The 26,592-nt window shown below is 46.0% G+C and overlaps 2 protein-coding genes across 11 annotated transcripts in view; one reads left to right on the top strand and one right to left on the bottom strand.

Moving 5' to 3' along the window:
• Window positions 1-464: 464 nt before the first annotated feature.
• Window positions 465-17,539, bottom strand: KNOP1 (lysine rich nucleolar protein 1). Of its 4 annotated transcripts, none has more exons than XM_036992345.2 (5): window positions 17,388-17,539; window positions 13,032-13,939; window positions 10,191-10,259; window positions 7,018-7,095; window positions 465-4,501 (listed from the first exon to the last, which is right to left on the bottom strand). In XM_036992345.2, exons 2-5 carry the CDS (start codon window positions 13,935-13,937, stop codon window positions 4,190-4,192), a joined length of 1,365 nt encoding a protein of 454 aa, XP_036848240.1. In that variant the 5' UTR covers window positions 13,938-13,939; window positions 17,388-17,539; the 3' UTR covers window positions 465-4,189. The 4 variants fall into 4 exon arrangements, with proteins under 4 accessions (XP_036848240.1, XP_017505673.1, XP_073071600.1 ...); XM_017650184.3 differs by lacking the exon at window positions 17,388-17,539 and adding an exon at window positions 16,950-17,133; XM_073215499.1 differs by lacking the exon at window positions 17,388-17,539 and adding an exon at window positions 16,950-17,002 and having other exon boundaries at window positions 13,032-14,074.
• Window positions 17,102-26,592, top strand: part of IQCK (IQ motif containing K) — a 112,679-nt gene continuing 103,188 nt past the window's right edge. For all 7 annotated transcript variants that reach the window (XR_012122298.1, XR_012122297.1, XR_012122296.1 and 4 more), the window contains exon 1: window positions 17,102-17,276. Coding sequence is in view for 4 of the 7 variants with exons in the window: in XM_017650190.3 (XP_017505679.1) it covers window positions 17,102-17,276 (175 nt within the window). In the remaining 3 variants the exon portion in view is untranslated. The remainder of the gene's footprint in view (window positions 17,277-26,592) is intronic.

The following is a 26,592-nucleotide window of genomic DNA, read 5'->3' as shown; positions in this document are numbered from 1 at the left end:
AAGAGGTACAAACGTGGTTATTAAAAAAATTAAGGGATGTAAAGTACAGCATAGGGAATATAGCCAATAATAGTCATAACTTGTACAGTGAGAAATGGTAACCACACTTACCATGGTCTGTATATGAATGTTGAATCATTGTGTTTTGGAAGCTGTACACTGAACAAAGATTACATCTCTACCCTGTGAAATGCATGTTTACAGTTCACACAGTTAATCTCAGTACAAGTGACTAAAATAATTAAATAGAATGAAGTCATATAAACCCATGTTTTAATTGGATAGTTTAATACCAAGAATATGCTACAGATTTCTTGCCAACTTAACAGTTAACCCTCACTCCAGGAATTCTGAGAAAATGGCCTCCATTAAAGAACAGCAGGTAGTTAAAAATAACCCTTTTCCTTCCTTTCCCTGAACAACAAAAACACACAGATTCTGGAAGCATGGTAGTATTGCCGAAATAGTCACAAGTGGCCTTTATTTAAAAAACTTAGTTCCATTAGAATTATTCCATATACCATTTTTACTATACTATTTAAATGAAAAACAATGGGCACATTCACAAATTATGCATTTCTTTTACTTTGAGGCTACACACATTGGCCAGTATTAGTTCCAAAGCCTGAGTCAGTGAATTCTTAATGCTCATACATTAACCTGAACTTGACCTTTCATGTTAAGGTACACATTACACCAAAGGAGCTTCTGAATTATCTGTTGCCTGGCCCAGGAAAAGGCTTAGATTTTCCAGATTCTTGCATGGTTTTTCCCCAGCGCATTACTAAATCAATTAGCCTATCTCTGAAAACCACAGCCTAAGTGGGATGAAGTTTATTGTCATTATGAAGGAAAAAAATTCAATTTTAGTAATTGAAATGGTAAAAATAAGGAAAACTGCATAAAACCTGTATTTGTTCTTTTGCTTCTTCAGCAAATTACCACAAACTTAGTGGTTTAACACAATTTTATCACCTTATGGTTCTATTGATCAAAAGTCCAAATGGTCTCAATGGTCTTACCTTCAAAAAGAAGGTGTCAGCAGGGCTGCATTCCTTCTGGAGGCTCTACAGGATAATCAATTTTGTTGTTTTCTTCCCATTTTTAGAGGCCACCTGCATTCCTTGGTGTGTGGCCCTTTCTTCCATCTTTAAAACCAAAGACAGCTTGTCTAGACTTCTTACAAGTCTTAGACTCTTTGCCTCCATCTAAGGACCTGTGATTAGATTGGGCCCAGCCAGGTAATCCAGGATAATCGTATTTTAAAGTCAGCTGATAAGCAAACTTAATTCCACCTGCTACCCTAGATTGTTTTGTATCCTAACATATTCACAGGTTCCAGCGATTAGGCTGTGGACATCTTTGGGGTGAGCCACTATTCTGCCAACCTGAATAATCCTACGTTTACAGAGCCGAACTCAAATTTCCTTTTAGGAGAGAACTAAGAACTATATATTTGGGAAATACCTTTGATGGGCCAGTCTAGCTGTGCAAAGGTGGTCTCACGGCAGGGTCTAGTGGGCTAAGGGAGGAATAGCAGGAAATCACCCCAAGGAATAAAGTGGTTAAAAATCATGGTGTCAGGGGCAGGCAACTGTTAGGAAGGAAGGACCTTGCCATTGAAGGATGGCAAATCAATGAAAAATCCCCAAGGGAGAAACAGCCAAGTCTGAGAAAGTCTTATTCAACTAAGACTGGCCATGTTGTATGCCAGACTTCCCCTACCCATCTTGCCCAGATTCAGAGTAAAAATTTAAAAACCACCTTATACCTGTGGACATAGGTAGTGTTCTACATGTAATCAAGAATGAACAACATGGGAAATCATACCAAAAAACCTTGCAACTTGAGGATGGCCATAGAGGCAAGGGGCAGGGATGGCACAAGACAATAGTTTAATTCACAGGAGCCCAGCTAAGATCACAAGCTCAGAGTAAATCCTCCCAGGACTGCAGACTGCTGCACACAGGGGCCTGCTCACTTGAGCATCAGTGGTCTATACCTCTGAGAACAACAGAAACAAGGTTGTTAAGTCTGTTCAGAGGATACTGGGCATCTTGCTATTTTGGCTGCCCAACCTTCACTGGGTAAACCTTGCCTCTCCAACAGACTTTAATAAACCTTCCTCTGAGCAAGTGGAACTCTTCAGCCAATGGCTATACAATGAGTTCAAAAATCAAATCCTATTATACAGACTATTTCACTAAATGGCAGGAAGGAAAAGGCCTGCCCATCACACCCTAATGAGAGCTACCACTACAGGGAACAGACGGTGATCAACCAGCCACCCTCCAGATTCACCGAGGAGACGGCTGAGCGCAATCCTTCCTGAAGAGCTGGGACAGCTCCAAGCTGTAGCTTGGGCTCTTGGCAAGATGGAACGATTAGAGGGGCAGTCACATGGTTCCTTGTTCACTGAGTGGATTCCAGCGGAGGTGGTCAAGGCCAGGAAGGGGTCACTCCCATGTCAGAGGAGGAAGTGCTCCAGAGGCAGAACTCGAAATGCAGAACCTTCCCTTACAGCGTTTAGATGGCCTCTTCCTTACGTATCTCAAGGCTGAATTCATCGAAGGCCAAGCTCACATTCTGAGGGAAGTGGCCCACCTGTCATGCGAGTGCAGACTTGCAGGACTCCCGACGTGGCCAGGGCTTGTCAGTCAGGGCCTGGGCAGGCCTGCCTTACCCCCTCACCCAGGGGGGCAGCAGTGGGCCCCGTTTACCTTGCCAGTATCTGTTCTTCAGTCTTTCTGACTGGCCTGAGGAGCCTCTCCTTTGACACACCTGGGGCTGGTGCAGGAATAGGTGTATGACCCACTGTTGAGCAATGACTTATGATGAAAGGTCTCTTCTGAAAGTTTCCTTGAGCCACAAGAATTTTCTTCTTCCTCTGGAATATCCTAGTGTCTCAATAGGCCCCCTGGGATTGCTGCAGCATTCCTCCCACCAGCCTGAAGCCAACACTGAGAATGGTGGAGCAGACGGGGAGAGTTTGCTTGGTGAGCTGCTAAATCAACCTCTACACATCAGGACTTCATGCCATGTAAGGGATTGACTTTCCTGGCTGTCTAGTGAGGCCTGCCTGAACTGGGATGTCTATGGAAGGCACCTGATATAAAAAAACGTCCCACTCAGATCCTGTATTTTGAGAGGCAAAATGAGGTGGAGATAAAGTGGTCATGTGTCATTTGGGTCGCTGTACCCGGAGATCTCGGGAGGCTGGTTGTAGAGTCCAGGCTTGGAATCACTGATCCCAAAGCTGAGGAGGCAACTTCCTGTGTCATCCCACATGCTCTCCATCAGAGGTCACCTGGGATTCGATTCCTTGTGATAGCAAACAATCTAACAGACACGAACCTGGGAATTTGCCACGGATTCATTTTGAGGACTAACCTCTCTAAAATGCCTTTGTTAGAACTGGGTTAAAGCACAAAAAGACTAAATCCAAGCTCAGCACTGATGGAAGGCAGACAGCCGGAAAAGGCAAGACTGGTTTAGAAACACATTTCCCCACATCAGAGGAAGCTCAGCCACACCTGCTTGGTGGCAATTCAGATGCCTCTTTGCCTGCAGCTACTTCAAGGGAAAGGACAATGAGCTTGCTCCTCCCTATCAGTTATTCTACTTCATATTTGAGATTTAGACATAAAATAACACTTCTGATTCTTCAGTCAAAAGACTAACCCCCACTGAGTATTCCTAGGGAATTCCCTAGTGGGACCCTTAAGAGTAGGGAACAGTGATACAGGGCTGTGGTACAAATATACACTGCTTGGCATTTGCTGGGTTACCCCATGCAATTTTTGTAACCTCATCCCTGAACCTCCGTTTCCCCATCAGTAAGATGAGGTTAGTAATAGCACCTATTTCATAATCATGAAGATTAAATATATGAATGCAAGGAAACACTTACTAAGCCCTCAAGGAAAGGTTAGCTATTATTTTTTATGTACACTGATGTCTTCAAACAGGGACGGGATGCTTAATACAGAAAATAGGAGGTCTTAGTCATTCAAATGTTCTCTTGGCTCCTGAAACATGAGCTGCCCCCACAGCAGTTTGTCCCAGCACATCAACATAACTGTGCTTAATCTGCAGGAGCTTGATTCCAGACCATGGTCAGGTGACGTTCATCTGCATAAATGAGTAATAGAAGCAATTCTGGCTGTTTTGAGGGACAAGACAACTGAGTTTAATCTTCAAATTTGATGGACTTGGAAGCATTTGTGTCAATACAGAAGATTTTGCCTGGGGCAGTGGAGAAGCCGAGGCCGGTGCCGCGGCGGTACTTCCAGCTCATGGCCCGGTCGTAGTCCTGTTGCAGGCTCTGCTGCAGGGTGTCAGTGGCCTTCTTGCTGAGAGCCATGTTGGGCCTGCTGCCCGTGTTAGTGGGGCAGCTGAATGAAGGGGACAAGTTTTTAAAGCCACCCATTAGTTTAAGAAATTTCAGTTTCTGTTCCTCATTTTCAAAACCAGCAGTATCCCACTGGCCAAACTGAGTTCCCTGTGTTAGGAGAAAAATGGTGGTTACTGTCCTGGTTTCCAAAGCCCTTTCCTTTCCCAGACCCCAGCCTCACCAGGGAGGATCCAGCTGATTAAGTGCTTGCTGTGGACCAAGCACAGGGCTCAGGAGATTGTCTTAATTCTAACCAGGGCCCTGTGAGGAATACTGTTAGCATTTCCATCTCATGGTGGAGGAAATGGAGGGCACAGCCTAATGAGTAACCCTGCGAGAATTCTACCCCACGTCTGGCCAATGCTGAAGCCCATGTGTATACACAGGGTTGCCTGTCTGCTTTATTCCTCCCCAACTCATAGCAGAGAATGGCACACCTCACAACACAGCACACTTAACCCCAACACAGCATGTCCCACCTCACCTCACCACACAGTACACCTCACCAGCTGGCCACTCATCCATCAGCCTGAGATTTCTGTCAGTTGGAAGGTAGGGGGCAAGTGGGAATCTGAAATGAATTTCTCTTTGCAGAAGCAATGCATTTCAGAGTAGGGAGTAGAGGCCCAGAGACAGAAAGGGTCACACAGACAAGGCTGAGGCTCAGCCAACCCAAGAACTCAGGGGTCCCAATTCCTGTACAGAAAATGCAGGCACCAGTCACCCATGTTCAAGAAAATGCAAGAAAGCCCCAGGGCAGTGGTCTAAGAAAGGACCCCCTTCCCTTTCACATCTGTGGGACAGGCAGGACACTCAGCTCCCCAAGATGACTCTGACCTGAAGTTACACAGAGCCAGGATCAAGCCCCACTTGTGTGACCTGGTCAAGCCACCTAACCTCTCTGAGCTTCACTGTCCTCAGCATAAACTGGGGGTGTAACATCTACTCCCAGGGCTTAAGAGAGACTCAAATCAGATTTTATACCAACAACCAGGAACACGATCCTTGTCACACTTTAAGTCCTTGATAACTGGTCGTTCTTCCCACGCCATTCCACCCCACCCCAACTGCTGACCTCCAAACTGCCTGGGAACTTTCCACTTGTGAGCCAAATGCTAGCCTAGCACTTATTTCTAGGTCAGTTTTGAGAGAACAGTAAGAATCAGTCATGGCTACAGCTGCCCTGAGTGAATTGGAGACAAATTTTCCCAGCTTCACCGTAGCTCAGATACAAGCATAATTACAGCTTCCCAGATCAGCAATTTCTAGAATGAAAGGCTGCTTCTGACAGCTCCACACAGAGTCCGGGGCAGAGCAGTGCCACAGGCTGACCTGGCCTGGGTGAGCCAGCCCCTCTGAGTGCTGCTAACTCACTCAGAGGGGACCTCCCAGAGGTGCCCACAACCAGTCTGGAATCCTCCCCACATACCTCAACGGTCAAGTGGTCCTAGGTCCTGGGAGGCAGTGCCACCTAAAGTGTCCCTGGCAGATCCCAGCATTTGTACCCCAGGATGAACCTCCACACATCAGGTCCTTCCAAGCTGTAGACCCTGGGGCACTGTCTCTAAATGACACCACCCTGTCTCTTGCCTTCCTCTGCTCAATCAGGGTGTCCCGTCAGCTCTGTGCAGCTCCACAGGATGGACAGACAGGAGGTACTCAGAGTAAAGACACTAACAAAGCCCCACTCCATACCCCACAGGGCCAGGGTATGAGTCCCACTTTCCGGGGTATGGGGGTACTGAGGCAGAGAAGTGAAGTTACTTGCCTAGAATCTCACAACTGGAAAGGGGCAAAGCCAGGAACTGGTCTCAAGTGTTTTGATCCAAATCAACTATTCTTTTCTGTATTATATTGTGAAGGTTTAAGATAAGTCTTTCCCATTACCCAGATCCTTCTTTCCCTCTCCCCCAAATCCAATCTATTAACAAGTCCTGTTGGATTATGAAGCTGTTCTCTCCTCTACCCTCTGCTGCCATCCCAGGACTTAGGCCTGCAGACTGAGCCTGCTAACACGGCCCCGTGCTTCTGCTACTCAAATGCCCTCCAGCAGCTCCCACTGCACTTAGAGCCCAGTGCAAGCTCCCTACCTGGCTGCTAAGGCTGGCCTGGCATGGCCACTACCCTGCCCACACTGCCCTGAACCTTTAGACTGATGTCATGGTCCTTGAACTGTCCTCTTGTCCCATCTCCTTGGGCCTGGTTTGGAATCCTTGGAGCTGGTCCTGAGAGGCCAGCCACCACCCTCTCTCACCTCTGCCTCCTGCCTCCATCCCAGCAGCCTGCTTAGGGCACCATCCATGGCTGGAAAAGCCTCAACATCATTCACCCTCAGTGACTTATGCCTGGGACACCCCACCTGTCTAGAGCCAGAGACAAAGGTTCAGGTTGCTTATCTCACTTAGCCAGCTCTCCAGGGGAGAGGCAAGCACCCCTTTCAGAAGAAAGGAAATCAGCTCAGGACAAGGTGTGTGGCAGAGGGACCCAGCTGGCACACCAGGGCAGCCCCTGCGACCTGGTCTAACTTGGTCTCCCATCACTCTCCTGCCCCCGCCACAAGGCCAGGAGGGAGCGGTCAGGCTGCTGGAACGTGCCACCCTGGGGAGCCCTAGCACCAAACTTACTGTGCACTTCCTGCTTTCAGAAGCTTCTGTCTTGCCTGACTCACGATCAATCTCTTCTTGCAAGGCCTTTCGCCTTACCTGAGCAAAAGGGAGGCAAAAAAAAAAGGGAAATGAGACACAGTTTTCTGAGCTTAAAACTCAGGACAGTAAGGGGGCGGGGACTCTACAGAGGGTGACAGAAATGAGAGCAGCTTTCTCTGCTGCAAACTGGGGCAGGCACTTGTCCAAAGCATCCTCTATAGACCCCAGGGCTGCACACCCCTGGCCCAAAACAGGCAGGCCTCATGTATCTTCATTTTTCCATTCCGTAAGAAAGAATTTTCTCAGAAACTAAATTACCCACCTTCAGCATTAGAACGCTTTTGGTATGTAATAGTGGTTTGGGGTAAAAGTTTTCCCAAAGCACACTGTCTGAAGCACTGCTTTCCCATACAGAGGATAATGTAGTACCAGCATCATTTTCTAGAAAGAACAGACTGTGGAGTCAGGCACAGGCTGGTTTGAATCCTAATACTACCATTACCTAGTCGTATAGCCTTGGGTCAGGCACTTAACCTTTCTGTACCTTGGTCTGTTTACCTGCAGAGAGAAGTATCAGCAACCTTGGAGGATAAATGGGAGAAAACGAACTGCAACTTTATGATTTGTAAGACAGACATATTTGGTCTTCATCAGTCTCTGGCACAGAGCTCCTGAAAGCCTTGGAATTTCTTAAGTGCTCTGAGTGACCAAGGTGTCTTTTGTTCTGTTTATGAGTGACTTTTGGGAGAGCCTAAACATGGGGCCTCAACCCCCAGGGAAGGGAGAGGGGCTGGAGATTGAGCTCATGCACCAAATGGCTAATGATTTAGTCAATCATGCCTATGTAATGAAGCCCCAAAGGAGGGAGTCTGGAGAGATTCTGGGTGACAATTTGGAAAGTGGCATGCTGGGAGAGGATATGGAAGCTCCGTGCCCTTTTCCCGTACCTTTCCCTGTGTACTGCTGCTACCAACTGCCTCTTCCTGAGTTACATCCTTTTATAACAAACTGGTAACCTGATAAGGTAAAATGTTTCTCTGAATTCTGTGAGTTGCTCTAGCAAATTAATCAAGCCCCAGAAAGTGGTCCCTGAAACCTCACATCCATGCCCAGCTGGTCATGTAACTGGTGCCTGAAGAGGGATGGGGTGGGGGCAGTGTGGTGGCACTGAGCCCTTAGCCTGTGGGATCGGATGTTAACTCCAGGTAGATGTATCAGAATTGAGCTGAACTGTGGGGCACCTACCTAGTGTCGGAAAACTGCTTGTTGGTATGGGAAAACCCTCTACTCCACATTAAGTTGCTGGGTGCAGACGTAAGACCCCAACAGAGCACTTGGCACACAGTAGGTACATCATACACACCACTGCTGGTATGGCTCAGGGCCACCATTACTGTGCCACTGACCCTGCTGCTGGATATGAAAGTGCCCATGGTCTTGTCCTCCCTCCCAAAGTTCAGGCGTAACTTTCTGTCCCACTTGGTGGCCCTTTCTTCCTCCCCTCTAATCTGCCACAGGCCTCAAACCAAGATGACCATTTATATAGTCAGAACTACATAAAACAAATCAAAGTGACAGCTGTAGGAATGAGCAAGAAAATGATGGTATATTCCTTAAGCAGATCATGCTACAGATGCGGGATGGTATCGATGGCACTTAACTGAACTTAAAGTCACCAGGTAAATGATATAAGTCAAGAAAAGGGAATACACAGTGTGATTGTACATTGCTTTAAAATTACACATGTATATGCAAAGGAAAAACCTGGAAGAATATAAACAAGTTAACAGTGATTGTTACTAGATGGTAGGATTTTAAGTTGTTTTTTTCCCCCGAATTTTTTAACATCATGAACTTTTAGTACTTACAGGAAAACCAGGAGAGGTAGGACTAAAAGCTTCAGTCACTGAGGTAATCTGTCATCCCAAGTGGTTATAAAGTTTCTTAAAAACTGTGAAGTACTCAATAGGCACAAACAGATGAGAAGGGGTCACTGGTAGGCTTGCCCTGGTGCAGTGCACAGGGATGGGGACCCTTGGGATCCCAGGGAAATGAGCTGCAGGAAGGGGCCTGGGGCCTGGATGAGTAAGGAACACTCTCAGCTTCCTGTGTGGCTGCTCCTGTTCCTGGGGCCTGGCCAGCCACACAGCAACCTTCAGGAGACTGGGGCACTTCCATTCCAGGGGGCCTGGGCTGTGTCAGCATCATCTCGCTGACCCTCTCGGCCCCACCATGATGCTCCCCCTCCAGGGACAGTCCCCAGAGACACTAGGTTTGGAATTTCTATGGCATCTTGCAGGCCTCCCTCCTCATACTCAGCTCACCTGGAGTATGATCCAGAAATCACTGAAATCACTGGATTTCTCTCTCTCTCCCGGAGTAGAAGGGCCATGACACGGGCCATCTCCATGTCACCCACCATTGCTTCTCCTCAGCAATTACTTGCTAACAAAGCATGGGCGTGCTGTCAGGGTAATGGCTGCCACTCATCAGGACAGGTCAGAGGCAGGCCCTGCTGAGCACCTTGCACACACAGCCTCAATGGTCTTCACAGGCACCACGAGGGTCACTGAGGTTAATGACTGCCCAGGACCACCTCATTAATAATGGTCCAAGGCCAAGCCTATGCAGTTACCATGCTGTCCCGCCAAGACTTAGGGTCTAGGATTATAAAAATACCCCAATTCTAACAAGTCCAACTCCTATATAGGAAGCATTTGCCAGGGGATCTGGGTACAACAGAAGCAGAAGCTGGTCCACAGCAGAATAACTCTAAATGCTCCCAAGTTGAGGCCAGAAGGTGGCACCATGTGGGCCTGGCTAAGCCCATTTCCTGTCCCTGCTGGGTGGCCCAGGGACATGCCCTCTTCTCCCCCTACAGCCCTACAGCGGTACAAGGAGGAGAAACTCAGCATGGGATTCTGAGTGCACAGGTGGCCCTGTGGCCAAAGCTGCGGCAGTGAAGGGCCTCCCAGCACGAAGTGGGGGGACCACAAGTCCCCTACTGCTGGAGGTGCGCCAGAGGCTGGCCAGGTGGCCTTGGGAGTCCCTGACCCCTATGGGACCAGGATCTTGTGGCCAGGTAGGAGGCGAGTGTGTGTCTTGCGGCGGGTGGCAAGATGCAAGGCAGGGTACGAGGACCTGGGCCATACCTGGTCTATGTGCGCCTCGTCCATGTTGCCTTTCTTTTCCAACACCACCTCTAGGTCTGTGTCAGGCTCCTGCATAAGAGGCAGAGGGAGAAAAGTCCAGCACACATTGGCCTCTGCTCCAGCAGCCCAGCCAAGTAAGATCATGACAGAGTCCAGGAAAGACCTAAAACCACAAAACCATCCCACCCCTGCCACCTGCGGAACATTTAGCATCTGTCCTCTTCTGCAATTCTCCCCCCAAACCCATGGCACTGACCTAAGGCTTAGAGAAGTGAGGGTGAGTCACCCCAACAGGTCAGAGACAGGGGGGCTGGCACTAACGCAGGCCTCCTGACTCAGGCTTGGTGCACAACCCTTCCAGCCAGGTGTCGTCTCACCTCCCACAGCCACACCAACCCAGCAAGAGGAAAGAGGCCAAGTGCCCCACTGATGCTGATGCGGATGGAGGGGCTGGCAGGGCCTGGGGAATGCAGAGGTGGGCTCGGGTCCCCTGAGAGGGGGTGGGGTGGGGGGACGACTCTGCCAGCAAATCACTCAACTGCCTCCTACACACATGCATGCCCTGGTCATCCCCCTTCTCTCCTGCCTGGGTGACCATGACAGTCTCTACCTCCTGCTTCCCCACCAGACTCCCAACCGATCCATTCCACACAGAAACTTGGGTCAGATTTAAAAACTCAATTAGAATATGTTATACACCTTAAAGTTACATAATTACAGCTCAAAAAGTAAACCAAAATTTAAAAACTCAATCACGACACATCACACACACCCCAAACCCTCTGGGGGCTCCTATGTCGTTTCATGAAGATCCAGACTCCTATGGCCTCTACATTCTGTCATGTGGCCCCCCCCCAGCGCCTCCAGCTCCCGCCACCTCAGCCTCTCTGCTCCCCACAGGGCCTCTGCACCTGCTGCCTCTTCTGCACGGACAGCCACGGCCCCTCACCGGGCTCAACTCCCACATGGCATCCTCACAGGGCCTTGCCAGGCTTACACAGATCCCACTCTCATGCCTCAGCCCCAAGGGACCCTGGCAGTGAGCCCTAAGGCCAGCCGCTTTCCCCTGGTCCCTCCATGATGACAGCTGCCGCGTTTCCTGCATCCTTGCTTCGGGTGTGCTCTGCCTGGTACCCAGGGTCGTGGGTAATGCTCCCTGGACGGCCCTGTTCACTCGCATCACCTGGCTGGGCCCTGAAGACGCACTTGCGTTTCCGGAGCCAGTGGGCTGCTCCGGGAGACAGAGGCCCCATCCCGGGAAATGGTAAGCAGAGGGCACTGCCTTCCTCTGGGCTTCTGGGAGGCAGGTTCCAGATTCTCAAGGGGCTCCTCTGAGCTCCAAGAATGTGAGCAGAGGAGGCGACCAGTGACACCAAGTCCAATGGACTAGGGTGAAGCTGGGAGAGACCCAGGAAGCAGAACTACCTGTGGCAGGCCCTGACGTGGAGGGAAGAACAGAGTTGGGAAGAAAACCCAGGGCTCGTTCAGAGAAGCAGTCAGTCATTCCTTGGGCTGTAATGATACCAACATCTATGAGAGGTTATACAGGTGGCTTCTGAGAAAGGATAAAACCTCAAGTTTGGAGTCAGACTGGGTTTAAAGCCCAGCCCCACACCTTACCAGGTGGGTGATCCTCGACAAGGTATTAACTCCCTTGAATCTCAGGTTTCCTCATCTGTTAAATGGGGAAAACCATAGCCACTATCTCCCCAGATGTGGCTGGAGACAAGATGGATGATAGAGACAAGATGGATGATATGTGGACATTAGCCTAGTGCCAGGCACACAGTAAGTGTTCAAGAAACATCAGCCACCAGCCACTGTTAACACGCCAGACGTCTGCTCAGAGCAGGACGTGGACCATCTTGTGTCTTCCCATGTCTGTGCACACACCCTGAGGACAGGAATGCTAGCCTGGACCTGGCAGTGGTACCAATGAAGGCTGGGGACTCCAGTGCTCTCGCCTCCCTTACCTCCCCTACTCAAGGAAGCCCCTCGGGATAGACAGTGGCTCTGCTGTCTTCACCAGGCCACCATCCATTCCCTTCCTCCAGGTAACAGCATGCCATTTCCTCTCAGAAGCTGCCTTCTCCCGAACTCAGACAGTAGGGTTCAGATGGGACTGTTATCGTCAGCTACCCGTCCCTGCCAGCTTCAGATCAGGGCTTGTGAGAACAGCCCTGGGACATTTCGTGTAATCGTTCTTGAAGGGGCCAACCACCCTTCTCCCTTTGAGGGTGGCTAAACTACTAGAATGGGGCTGCGAGGACCATTTTGCCATGGGGGGTAGGGGAGGGGGAGATGGAGGGGAAGGGGGAAGGGGAAGTGGGTCTAGGACTAAAACCAACATAGAAAAATACAAAGCGCAGAGCTGAGAAAAGCCTTAAAGGCATCTCCTGTGATCCAAATCCAGCTGATCCCTAAATCATGCATCCTGAGCTCAGAAAGTAAGCTCAGATTGCTAGAGACCATGTTATCTCAAACGATCTTGTTCCTGAGTTTTAGACAGCAAATGGCGAGTCAGAAAGAGGATTCCTCTGAAAGACTTATCTCAATTTACTCAAATCCTGAGTGCAGTGAGAACTCAGGTGGAGTTTTGATAGCAGGGTATCCTTGTATTTATAACTGCACAAGCACCTGGACCCAGCCATACCTGAAGCCATCACTTAATCTTTCCAGTTACATGTGTCCAAAAATCCCCCATTGTGGCTGAAGTCAGTGTAATCAGGATTCTGGCAGCGATGAAGCTGCCTGCCTTTGCGTGCACACATGCACATACATCCTTCCTGACTTCCACCCTTATGCTCCCAAAGCAGAGTGTAGTTCTTAAGGAAAGCCTACCTCCTTCCAAGGATCTGCTACTCTGCTCTCCTTCCTCCTCTTCTTCCTTTTCAAAGCTGGCTCCTCAATGCCTGGCTGCTGTGCACTTTTGGACGTCATTTTCTTCTTTGCAGGGAGCTTGGAGCCATGTCCTATTGGGATGTATTCTGGAGCCTCAACTTTGATTAGCTTTTTTTTACTTCCTTTCCTAAGGTTGTTCTCCGTAGACCTGGAGAACTCCAGGTGTCCTAGGGGTGCGTCTCCCTCCTGATGGGTTTTCTTTTTCTTCTTTATTTTCATGCTGTGCTCCGTGGGGCTCCTCTGCTTCCGTTTCTGCCCTGAGGCTGCCTGCTCCACCCCACCCTTCCCCACAGACCTTGCATACAGAGACTTATCAGCTGTAGGGTTTCTGGCTGAGAAGGCTGCAGCCTCCTGGGTCTTTTTCTTCTTGTGTTTTTTGAGCTTCTTGCCGACTCCTGTCACCTCCTCACCACGTCTGTGGTCTGGGGAGGTCTTCACCTTCGAGCCAGGGGACATGGCCAGAGGCCACAAGGACTTCCTACTCTTCTTTTTCTTCTCCCCACTGAGGAACTCAGATAAGCTGAGCACCTGCTTCCTGGGGCTAGGCGACCTCTCCTTTGGTCTGGCGTGTAACATGACCTCAGATTCTAGCTGCTCCTCACAGACGGTGCTGTGGCCCTTCTTTTTCTTTTTCTTCTTCTTCTTCACTAGAGACATCTCAGATGCTTTCCCTTGGACCACATTTTTCAAGGGGGATGTGGCTCTTGTGGGACAGACCTCACTGAGATAGTTGTCACTGTTTAAAACTGAGTATTGAGTCTCTGGTTCTTTGACCACTTTCTTCTTTTTCTTCTTTTTCTCTGGCAGCCCAAGGCCCAGGTCTCCTTTGTGGGTCTTGGTGATCATTCCTTGGGGCAAAAAAAGCCAAAAAGGTACAAGTTATCCCCATGCCGAGGTGCCCTGTACACAATTCGACTAGGTATTGTCAAGACCCATGTTTCTTTGAGTGGAGAGTCTGAAATGCTATGGAATGGGCATGATTCCTGGGGAGCAAAGGGAAACAGGATCAAAATAGAATAGAGTTGAAATTTGCACAACCCGAGGTTCACATCCAAACTTCTCCCTCTAGCCAATCACCCATCTGCCCTGAGTCTTAATTTCCCCATCTGGAAAATAACACTTCCTTCCCAAAGGGCTGTTAGAAAGAATAAACGATAATCCATGGAGGGTGCTTGGTACCTTGCTGATAAGTCTCTGAGCCTAGTCGTCCATTCACCAGACTTTACCGGCTGCCTACCCCGTGCCTGCCACTGAGGGCACCACTGCAGTCAAGCCAGACAGACCAGCTGCTGCCCTCAGGGCTTGTCTTTGACAGAATGAAGGCCTTCTTGCTGAGTCTCACAAGTGGCAATAATTGTGGCACAATTAATCCCTTACCTTGCTCCATCTCAGTAGCTCTTCTGCTTTGGGGTCTGGAAATTTAACTCCTCCCATCTGCACCCTGCATAACTTACCCTCCCAATTACCTTCCTGTGAAGCTAGTAACAAGAGGAGCAGCAAGCTACAGTAAAGGGTAGTACTGACAGGACCTGGGTTCAGAAGGTGACTGTGACACACTCTTGCTGCACAGCACTGGCTTCTCTGGCCTCAGTTTCCCCATCCATAAGAGGAATTGAACCAGATAAGACATTGTCAAGGAGAGGGGAGGTTTTAGGGGCCACATAGAACCTACATGTGTTTCAGTTTTAAATTTCAAAATATAGTTGAACCTTGAATAATGCAGGGGTTAGGGACACCAACCCCCCAGCTGTAGTCCACCTATAATTTATAACTACCCAAAACTTAACTACTAATATCCTGGTATTGACTGGAAACTTTACCAAAAAGTTAACACATATTTCATATGTTGCATTACATAAAGTATTCACACAATAAAGCTAGAGAAAAATTTTTTCAAGTTGTTGCCAAGTCCCCCCAAATTTTCCAATGTATTTATTGAAAAGAATCTGAATGCAAGTTGACCCATGCAGTTCAAACATGTGTTGTTCAAAGGTCAACTGTAATTGCCAACATTTATTGACTGAAGGTAATGACACAGAACCACCTAGAATGGCCAGCTTTTTTTGTTTTTTGTTTCTGGAAAATGTCATGGAGGCACTTGTGAGAAGGGGCTGGAGCCCTCAAGTACATTTCATCTTCTAGCTGGACCACTTCTCTTACTCCAGTCACCAGCCCAGTTCCTGCTGCTCCCTGAACTAGGAGACAGAGACACTCAAGGAATCCATAAACAAAATATACCCTCTGTAGGAGAAAGTTCCTATGGCCAGGTTTCTCACCTGACCCTAAACCACTCAACGATGTAACTGGCCTACTAAGTGAGCTAACACCTACCCACCTGTTGGCAATGAGTCATTACTGTCTGTGTGCTATATAAAGAGCTCTGCCCTGAGCTCCTGGCTGGCTCCTGCAGGCAGAGACTGAGGTGGGGTGCGGGCTTCCCAGAAGACATGATTCTAGCACTCAACCTGCCACCATGAGAGTAAAGCTTGTTATAACCCCTTTTATCTGTAACATTCCATTGAGACTGAATCCACAGTGAACTTGCCCAGGGAGCAATCTCCCTCAGGTGAGATACCCCCCACAGGAGGTTTATACAAAGGAAGGGAAAGGCCAGAAGCTTCTCCATCCTGCAGCTCTCCTTAGCCTCGGAGCCCAGGAGAGCCATACTGGACCTGGCTTACTACCAACAGCTTCAAAGAACCAGGCCAGGACTGCATTTATGGCTCAGGTTCATTCATAACTCACTCTAGCAGCACTTGGAGCATTGAGGAAACACCCTTTATTCACTTATGTTTTCTGCTATATTCCTACAGCCTAGCTCTGTACCTGGCACACAGCAGGAACTCAATAAATACTGAGTGAATAGAGATACACAGATGAACAAGATAAAACACTTGCCAACAATGAGCAGGTAGTTGTGGAAGGGAAAGAGGTGTGATAACTGACGGTGCAAGTGATAAGAGCAAGAATAGTGGTAAGGTCAGGATAATGGACGTCATCCAACCTGGCCTATTATCAGGAAAGTTTCTCAAACAGAGGATTCCATCTTGGGTAACTCTGCAGGATGGTGGTGCTAATCTCTGAGGAAAAGGAACTGAAGGTGGGGTGGCTGGGGGGCTGGGAGACAGGCTGGAGATAACCCAAGTGAAGAGTTCTGGGGACAGATGTGCATGTGGGTCTGAGGCTTGGGGTGACTGAGCTAACATCGATGACAAAAATGTAGAAATAGATGGATCGTAATTAAGGCTTGAACAGAACGAACCTCAGCTTGCAAAGGCGAGGGATAAGGTGCGAACCTGGAGAGGGTGGAGTCAAGAAAGCCAGGAGTCTCTCGGATATGGGAAGAAGGTCCTTACAGCGCGTCTCCTGCAAATGCAAACGCTTTCTCCAAAAGCTGTTAAATTCTCGCGGTAGTCCGTGAATACCCCATCTCAAACAGTTTCTAATTGATGCTTGCACACTTTAGTTCACTTATAATTGGTACTAACGTGTGGAAGTGGCAAAACTGAGATTTGAACTCAGCCCAAAGGACTTCGGAACGTCTACGCTCTACAGAATGGCACTAACACCCCAGTCTCCCCGCAAAGGAGCCTGGAGAGGAGAACTGTCCCTGAGAGCCTCAGCCGAGCCACAGCTTACGCACAAACACACACAGGTATTAACGCAGTTCCGGGCCCCGCTCCAAGGCGGAAGAACTTCCTGGAGGCGGCGGCCTCAGCCGGGGCAAGAGCACACCGGCGATCGAGGCGTGGATCGGAGAACGCAGGCCGCCCGCTTTTCCCTGTTCGTCGTGCTCATCCCCAGGCCCACTCTCCAGACCCCGCACCGTCCCCGCTGCGTCGCGTCCCCCACACTCACCCGCAGACCAAACTTCCCCACCTCCACGTGAAAGTTCGTTCCACAGTGACCCGGAAATTAATAGCAAATCGCTGGCTCGCCCCCGTGACTTCCGGCTCCTTCCGGGTCGCAGGGGGCGTGTGGGGAGCGCGGTTGCCGTGGAAACTGCGGCAATGGCGGCCCTGGGGGCGGCGGGCAGCCGCATAGCCGCGCGCGAGGAGCCGGCCGGCTCAGTGGAGTCCTCGGTCGTCACCCCAATGCCATTGCCCACCGTGTCCCCCGAGCTGCCTGTCTCCTCGGGGCAGGGCGCGGAGCGGGGAAAGAACCTGTGGGAGCAGATCTGCCAGGGTAGGCAGTCCGGCGCGCGAGGAGAGGCGGGCCTTGGGGCCCCGCGGACGGGGACCTACTGTGCGTCAGGCGGCTAACGCCCCAGGGCCCCCGGGCTCCCATGCTACGCACCGGGGAGCTGAGGCCCCGAGAGGCTTGCCCCGTAGTCAGGCAAAGGCAAGGAAAGCGGAATAAAGGTGACCAGGTGGTGTTGCACCAGTGGTGCTCAAACCTCAGCGAACAGAGGAAATAACCGCCGGGATAGAGATGGGAGCCTGTTTAAAATGTGGGTTCCAACGCCCCGCCCTCAGAGCTGCTAACTAGGTGCCGGGAATCTTGCACTTGCACGCGGGTAATTCTAATGTAGATATTCATGGTCCGCACGTTGAGCAAGCATGGTCTATGCAGACTGGGTTTAAATCCCTCTCCACTTCTGATCTTCCTTAAAATCCTAAACGGAGTTTAGCTCACCTTTTGTGGCCCCTTCCCTTACCCTTGGATATGAGGCCTTACAATACTTTTCACACACTTTGGACAAGTTATTTAACTTGTAACTGTCTGTAAAGTAAGCATAATAATGACATCTGTTTTATGGTGTTAGGAGGAGGCAGATAGTCACAGAAAATGCTTAGCAAACTGCCCGATCTACTGTAGGGTGGTTTTGTTCCTCCTCTAGGCCACTGTAAGCTCCTCGAAGTTAAGAATTACGAGTTTTCATTTTTGTGGCCACCAATAGAACGTTCAAGTATGGTAATCACATTCAATTGTACTGTATGCTGAAGCTATTATATGTCAATTATATCTTAATAAAGAAAATTTGGCAGCCCCTAGCCGCATATGGTTATTGAGCACTTGAAATGTGATTAGTGCAGCTTTGGGACTGAGTTTTTAATTTTACTTAAGTTTTAACAACTTCAGGTAGCTACATGTACTTAGTGGCTATTGTATGGGACATGATAGGTCAGCAGATGTTTCTTGAATGGATAAAAGAATGAACGTACTAGTACATGGAATTAGGTAGAAGAAGAAAGAGTGATTTGTTGAAAGATGTGGGAAATACAGAGGAGGAAGAGAATAATGGCCTCAGAGTTGATAGAACCCTCAAAGGTGTTATTTCACCTCCCATCCAGTGCTTCAATTACTTCTCCAGCATCACATTATGACCAGAAAGGTCTGTTTCATCTTACATGTTCTCCTTGTAACTTCTACCCGTTGCTCCTCACATCCTTGGCGCTATGACCCAAGCTGCTAATCGCTGTACCCTAAAGAATCCACTCAAATATTTGAAGGGGATTATTGTGGCTTTATCCGCAGGAAAGCAAAAGACAACTTTGACTTCTTCAAGTCAAACACCTTTTCATAATACAATTTACTGCTGGTGTGTTGTTGGGGAAGCTGTTCAACTTCATCTGTAAGAGGGAGGTAATCCTTGTACCCACCTCACAAGGCTGTTGTGAGGATGGAATAAGAATACACGTGACAGTGCTTAGCACAGGGCCTGGCATGTAGAAAGTGCTCGATAAATGTTCATTATTGTTAACAAAGAAACATGCTTTGCATTGTGTTTCAAAATCCTGAAATTTATTTTTGTCAAACAGGCCTGGAGGGAGAAAGCAAAGACAGAGGGTTCTGGTGCTCTCTGAAAAGCAAGAGTGTTGATGTCACCTACAAAATGATAGAGTTACAACATGAAGTTAATGAGGTCAAAGATGGTGAATTATACACACAGGCACTAAGATGATTATTAGAACTTGACAAGTAAACCAAATTTCTTAAACATTCTAACATTGTAATTTTCTCTACAAACATATAATGAATAAATTTAGCTTCTCACAACAAACATGAAAAACAAGCTTTGTTGTAATCCTATGTTTGAGGTTAAGTATTACATTCTATTAGGATATCGCCATTTAAAAAGCAAATTATCACAGTAAACAGGCCTGTCAGAAACTCAGTTTCAGGAAGATGAGATACAGAATAGGTAAATATCTAGCTTCAACAGGACCTTTACCTACGTGGCTGCTGTTGCTGTGTGAGTGTGTGTGTATATGCCTTTATAACTTTATAGTATTTGTAAATGTTCTTCAGTTTTCACCCTCATCTTTCCAGTGACGACTAACTCCGGGCTTTGTGTTCTCAAAAGCACTTGTATTACTGTTTCCTGCCAAGGCTTTTAATTGAATTGTATCATTGCTTGTGATTTTTAACTATAGTTTTAACCAAGACTGAGTCTTAAGTACTTGGGCTTACAGTCCTCTCTTTTGATATTGCTGTAGTTCCTGTATCAGCATCTTCATCATTGCCACTGATCTATCACCCCTAACACTCTGCTCTCAACCCTCAAAGCTGTCATAAAATCAGGTCCCTGCATCCCACCTGCCAGATACCAACATGGACTGGTTCTGAATCAATGCTTGTTCCCCCAACATAGCAACAGAGCACAGCTGTAGAAAAATGAAAACAGGCGGCTCTCAGCAGTGTTTATCATGAACATTCATAATGCCTTCTCCCATTGCTGCATCACCTTGTCTCAAGCTCGTACTTCCCTCCTCATCTGCTCTCTCTCACTCCCTCCCTCTCTTACATCCTTAATTTCTCTGCTGGCTTTTTCCCCTCCAAACATCCTCTGGTCTGTCACCTTGGGAAGACATCTCCTTTGACCTCTGTCAGCTAGGTCTTTTCTATCCATCTTGCCTTCACAGCCAAGCTTCTGGAAAGAACACACTATCCTTGCTCACACCACTGTTATTCCCATTCCCTTATCAACCTTTGCAGACCAGCTCCTACCTACCTCATGGCTCCAGTGAAATTATCCTGATAAATTCAGTCAACATATCTACCCATGCTAGTTTTAAGTTTTGTGCCAGGCATGACTCCATGTACTATGCTAGACACCAGCTTACTCCATCTCCATGAATGTTGCCATCATTCACACAGCTGCGCAGTCCAGAAATCAGAGATTCATCTTATATCTTCCCTTCCACGTTCCATGGTCTCCACATTCATTCTCCAGTCCTATAAATTCTACCTGCTTAATGTCTGTAACCCTGAACTCCTCAGCCTGTCATTCCCATGGCTCCTGCTTTATATCAGGTTTTACCATGGCCTCTTTGGATTGCTGCTATAGATTTTTTTTATTGAAATATCATTAATATACAATCTTATATTGGTTTCAAGTATACAACATAGTGGTTCAACAGTTACCCATATTATTAAATCCTCACCCCCACAGACACTAATAAATGGAAATTCATCCCATGCTTTTGGCTAGGAAGAATTAATATTGTCAAAATGGCCATCCTGCCTAAAATGATCTACAGATTCAATGCAATCCCTATCAAAATACCTACAGCATTCTTCAATGAACTAGAGCAAATAGTTCTAAAATTCATATGGAACCCCAAAAGACCCCAAATAGCCAAAGCAATCCTGAGAAGGAAGAATAAAACAGAGGGAATTATGCTCCCTGACTTCAAGCTCTACTACAAAGCTGTAGTAATCAAGACAATTTGTTACTGGCACAAGAACAGACCCATAGACCAGTGGAACAGAATAGAGAGTCCAGATATAAACCCAAGCATATATGGTCAATTAATATACGATAAAGTAGCCATGATATACAATGGGGAAATGACAGCCTCTTCAACAGCTGGTGTTGGCAAACTGGACAGCTACATGTAAGAGAATGAAACTGGATTATTGTCTAACCATGTACGCAAAAGTAAACTCAGAATGGATCAAAGACCTGAATATAAGTCATGAAACCATAAAACTCTTAGGAAAAAATATAGGCAAAAATCTCTTGGACATAAACATGAGCAACTTCTTCATGAACGTATCTCCACAGGCAAGGGAAACAAAAGTGAAAATGAATAAGTGGGACTATATCAAGATGAAAAGCTTCTGTATAGCAAAGGATACCATCAGGAGAACAACAAGACATCCTACAGTATGGGAGAATATATTCATAAATGACAGATCTGATAAAGGGTTGACATCCAAAATATATAAAGAGCTCACACACCTCAACAACAAAAAGCAAATAATCCAATAAAAAAATGGGCACTGGATCTGAACAGTTCTCCAAAGAAGAAATTCAGATGGCCAACAGACACATGAAAAGATGCTCCATATCGCTAGTCATCAGGGAAATGCAAATTAAAACCACAATGAGATATCTCCTCACAACAGTTAGGATGGCCAATGTCCAAAAGAAAAACAACAACAAATGTTGGTGAAGATGTGGAGAAAGCAAAACCCTCCTACACTGCTGGTGGGAATGTAAACTAGTTCAACCATTGTGGAAAGCAGTATGGAGGTTCCTTAAAAAACTCAAAATAGAAATACCATTTGACCCAGGAATTCCACTCTTAGGAATTTACCCTAAGAATGCAGCAGCCCAGTTTGAAAAAGACATATGCACTCCTATGTTTATCACAGCACTATTTACAATAGCCAAGAAAGGAAAGCAACCTAAGTGTCCAATTGTAGATGAATGGATAAAGAAGATGTGGTGCATATGCCCAATGGAATGTTATTCAGTCATACGAAGAAAACAAATCCTACCATTTGCAACAACATGGATGGAGCTAGAGAGTATTATGCTCAGTGAAATAAGCTAGGTGGAGAAAGACAAGTATCAAATGATTTCACTGATCTGTGGAGTATAACAACAAAGAAAAAACTGGAGGAACAAAACAGCAGCAGACTCACAGATCCCAAGAATGGACTAACAGTTACCAAAGGAAAAGGGACTGGGGAGGATGGGTAGGAAGGGAGGGATAAGGGGGAAAATGGGGCATTATGATTAGCACACATAATGTAGGGGGTTGGGGACATGGGGAAGGCACTATATACCGAGAAGACAAGTAATGATTCTATAGCATCTTATTACCCTGATGGACAGTGACTGTAATGGGGTATGTGGGGGGGACTTGATAATAGGGGAGTCTAGTAACCATAATGTTTAAGTAATTGTACATTAATGATGTCAAAATTAAAAATTAAAAAATAAATCCTCACCCCCACTAGTGCAGTTACTATCTTTCAAGATAGGAAGATGTTACAGAATCATTGACTATGTTCTCCATGCTGTACTACCATCCCCATGACCAGCTTATGTGACTGAGAATTTTTGTGCCCCTTTATCCCCCTCACCCTACCCAGACACCCACCCCAACCACCAGTCACTTGGTAACTACCAGTCACTTCTCAGTGTCTATGAGTTTACTGCTATTTTGTTCCTGTTTTGTTTTGTTTTTGTATTCCACAAGTAAGTGAAATCATATGGCATTTGTCTTTTCTTTGCCCGACTTATTTCACTGAGCATAATACCCTCTAGGTCCATCCACATTGTCACAAATGGCAATATTTCTTTTTTATGGCTGAGTAATATTCCATTGTATGTATGTTCCACATCTTCTTTATCCATTCATCTACTGATGAACACTTCAGTTGCTTCCATATCTTGGCTATTGTAAATAATGCAACAATAAAAATAGGGGTGCATATATCTTTTTGAATCAGGGATTTTTTTCCTCTTTGGGTAAATTCCTAGAAGTAGGATTACTGGGTCGTATGGTATTTCTATTTTTAGTTTTTTGAGGAACCTCCATACTGCTTTGCACAGAGGCTGCACCAATTTACATTCCCACCAACAGTATAGGAGGGTTCCTTTTCTCAACATCCTCACCAACACTTGTTATTTCTTGTCTCTTGCATGGTGGCCATTCTAACTGGTGTGGTAAAACCTCATTGTGGTCTTGATTTACATCTCCCTGATAATTAGCGATGTGGAGTCTTTTCATGTGCCTGTTAGCCATCTGTATATCTTTGGAAAAATGTTCAGGTCCTCTGCCCATTTTTTAATTAGGTTATTTGTTTTTTTGGTGTTGAGGCATAGGAGTTCTTTATATATTTTGAATATTAACACTTTATCAAATAAATCATTTATGAATATATTCTCCCATACTGTAGGTTGCCCTTTTGTTCTGTTGATGGTGTCCTTTCTGTTCAGAAGCTTTTCAGTTTGATGTAGTCCCATTTGTTTATTTTTGGTTTTGTTTCCCTTGCCCTGGGAGATGTATCCGGGAAAAAATTTGCTCATGTTCAGTAAATTTTTGTCTGTTTTCTTCTAAGATTTTTATGGTTTCATGTCTTACATTTAGTTCTTTGATCCATTTCAAGTTTACTTTTGTGTATGGGGTTAGACAGTAATCCAGTTTCATTCTCTTGCATGTAGCTGACCAGTTTTCCAAGCACCAATTGTTGGCTGCTGTAGCTTTTTTTCAGGGAAATCCTCCTTCCAGATAATCTTCCACAGGAACCTCTCTGAAATTCAAATCTGATTACATCATGCCATGACTTACAGTGATTTTCATAGCTTTCATGATAAACATAAACTCTTGAACACCGAAGCATCTTAATGATATGACCCCTATTTATTTTTAGGTTCATCACCTGCCATTTGCCCAAACCACCCTAATGGCTACCATTTATTGAGCTGCTCTTTATGTGCCAGGCACTGTGCTAGGTGCTTTTCCTCATTTAAACCTCACAGCAACTTGTGATGGGTGAGGAAATTGAGGCACAGAGGTTAGGACACCTAACCAAAATAAGCCGCAGAACCAGCTCAAACTCCTGTGTGCGATATTCAAGTACAAGCCCTTAGGCAACTTCAGCATGCTTCAAAGTGCAGACTGGGAGCGCTTGCATCTGAATTTCCTGGATACTTGTTCAAATGTGGATTCCTGTGCTGTGTCCTGGACCTGATAAGTCAGACTCCCTGGGGCATTTTAAATGAGCTCTCTAGGCAAGGTATTAGGCACAGCATCACTGTCCCGTACTGTGTACTTCTGGCCACAAGTAACTCTTCCTGCAGTGTGCCATGCTGTTGCATTTCTCCACACCTTTGTCCATGCTTTGCCTCTCACTAGACCACCTCTGCCTCCTTGTCCTTTATCTTTCAAGACTCAGCCTGCGTGGTCCCTCTTCTAGAAAGCCTATAATCCCTTACACTGATTTTGAGGCCACTTCTCTCCAGTGCTCCCAGAGCTTTGACATCGAATAACCACTGGTTTACCCCCATCCTTTCACCAGAGCATGAGCTGTCCCTCCAGCTATACACCCCTCTCCATAGTGTATGCTGGCTAAGTGTCCATTAGATTCACTTCCAGCCTCTTTCACCTTCCTTCTCCATCCCTTTCCAGTAAGCCACTTGGTAAACATTACATTTTAATTGCTGTTTCAGTTAGGGGCGTTCAGCTGCAAATCACAGAAAGCCCAGCTTATAGTGGCCTGAGCAATAGACATTTCATTACCTCATGTCCCCAGGTAACTGAGTGAAAAAGCTGGCATCTTTGCTTCATATTGTCTCTGTCTCCTTTGCTGCTTAATATTTGGGTCAAAAATTCTGCTCCACCCTGCAGCCCTGAACATAGGCTTGTAAATCATCAAAGGAATTTTGCTCATAACTTAAAATGCAACCAGCCCCTTAACCCAAAAGTCTCCTCTGCCAAGGAGATAAAGAAGTGTGTACAAAATGAGGACTGGATTGTCAAGGACTTACTGGAACATCGTGGCCAGACCCACATCAAAGAAGTGGCTGTAGTCAACTAACCAAGGACAAGGAGTTTCACAACCTGTCTCAGATCTTTGCTGACATCCAGATGTCTGAGATTGATCATCGCCTCCTGTCCTCAAACTCCCTTCTGTTTCTGCCTTCCCTAAAATAAAAGAAGCTTGAAATCAACCCTAAGTTAAGATGGTTCTTTGAGACCTGAGTCTGCCATCTTCTCAATCTGCTGGCTTTCCAAATAAAGTTATTTTCCTTGTTCCAACACCTTGTCTCTCAACTTATTGGCATGTCGTGCAGCAAGCGGTGTGAGTTTGGACTTGGGCATACCTGGAGCTTGGAGGGGAGAGTTCCAGCTTGGGCACAAGGGCTCCTTTCTGCCCAGCAGGTTACAGATCCTTTCTTCTCTGCCTCTTGGAGAATGTTGCCTTTATTGTATAAAATGAACAACCACCTTTACTTGTTCTTAGATTAATGTTAATTTAATTTGCATATAACATGAATTCCACTAATCAATTAAGCTTAGGTAACTAAAAGATTGTAAACATTATTTTTTATTTATTATTTAATAAATAATTTAAAAGATTGTAAACATTTGTTAATATACATGATTGTCTTAAGCATTTCTAATGCTAAATAGACAAAGTTTTCTGAGCACCAAAGCCTCTCTTAGAAATCAAATTAAACCATGGTAAATTAAGTTGTTTTAATGATTCAATACTCTTCACTAACTTAATCAAATTCACACAAATTCACATGGCTTTCATGTAAAAAGCATCAGTCTGTAATCAAATACTTTAAATTGAAATCACAGAGCAAAAGTGACAAATACTCAATATGCCAGATTCTCCTTAACATAGAAGCTTGAAACAACGAATACATCAGATTGTCCTAATCTAATGTATTTTCTCATACTTCTTCATAATCATTTAAACTATATATTTTTTATGGTTATATGATTAAAAATTTTATACCATTCCCATCAAATTTAAGTGACCTCCTTAGAGATCTCCTTGGGAAAAATATAAATGGCAAATAAATAATAAATGTAAATAAAGTATCATTTTAAATATGTATCAAATTGCCAATACCCTAGAGAAACAGGTTGTCTTACTATTAGGAATATAAATTATTGTAAACTTTTGGAGGAAAATTTGGCAATTTAGCCCAAATTTTGAATTTTTTTTTTCTTTGACAGAACATTTCCATATCTAAGAATCCTACAACAATACCTCCTTTCTGATCAATGATGTGTGTATAAAGATGCCCTCAGCAGCCTTGTTTGTAATAACAAAATATTAGAAACAACCTAAATGCCCACTAAGAGTCCACTGGTTAAACAAATGAGGCACATCACTTATGTATCACCATTGAAAGACGTCCAAGATTCAACACCTAGAATTGTCCCTACACAGTGAGTTCTCCATAAATGCAAATGAACAAATTGGTAAAGGGTCCAGGTAACTTGCTCTACTGTGTGTTGTGTTCATTCATTCCTACATTCTGTATTATGGGATTGTGATGGTGAGTCTGTTAGAAGATATAATCATTAATTTTTACAAATTTCAAGTGGGTAAAACTAAAGTGAGTTGTGAAGAAAAAGGAGTGTTACAAGGTTTGTACTTGGATGATTTGACTTACTCTAAGCAATCCAAAATAAAGGTATTTGTACATATGTACATATGTAGTACATGCATTGAAAAAGATTTGGTTGGATCTATGCCAGACCTAACAATGGATATGGGTTGTAATGGGATTAAGTTT

Source organism: Manis javanica, chromosome 10, assembly GCF_040802235.1.
Source record: "Manis javanica isolate MJ-LG chromosome 10, MJ_LKY, whole genome shotgun sequence".
In the NCBI taxonomy this organism is placed as follows: Eukaryota; Metazoa; Chordata; class Mammalia; order Pholidota; family Manidae; genus Manis; species Manis javanica.
Note: the sequence above shows the minus strand (reverse complement) of the source record. Positions and strands in the feature narration are given on the sequence as shown.

Excerpts from the sequence above, each read along its gene's own strand:
- KNOP1 (XM_017650184.3), bottom strand. The coding sequence starts at position 17,133 with ATGCGGCTGCCCGCCGCCCCCAGGGCCGCCATTGCCGCAGTTTCCACG. Across the intron at positions 10,260-13,031 it reads TAGCAGATCCTTGGAAGGAG|GAGCCTGACACAGACCTAGA; the intron begins GTAGGCTTTCCT and ends CCTCTTATGCAG. Across the intron at positions 7,096-10,190 it reads ACGAGGCGCACATAGACCAG|GTAAGGCGAAAGGCCTTGCA; the intron begins GTATGGCCCAGG and ends CCTTTTGCTCAG.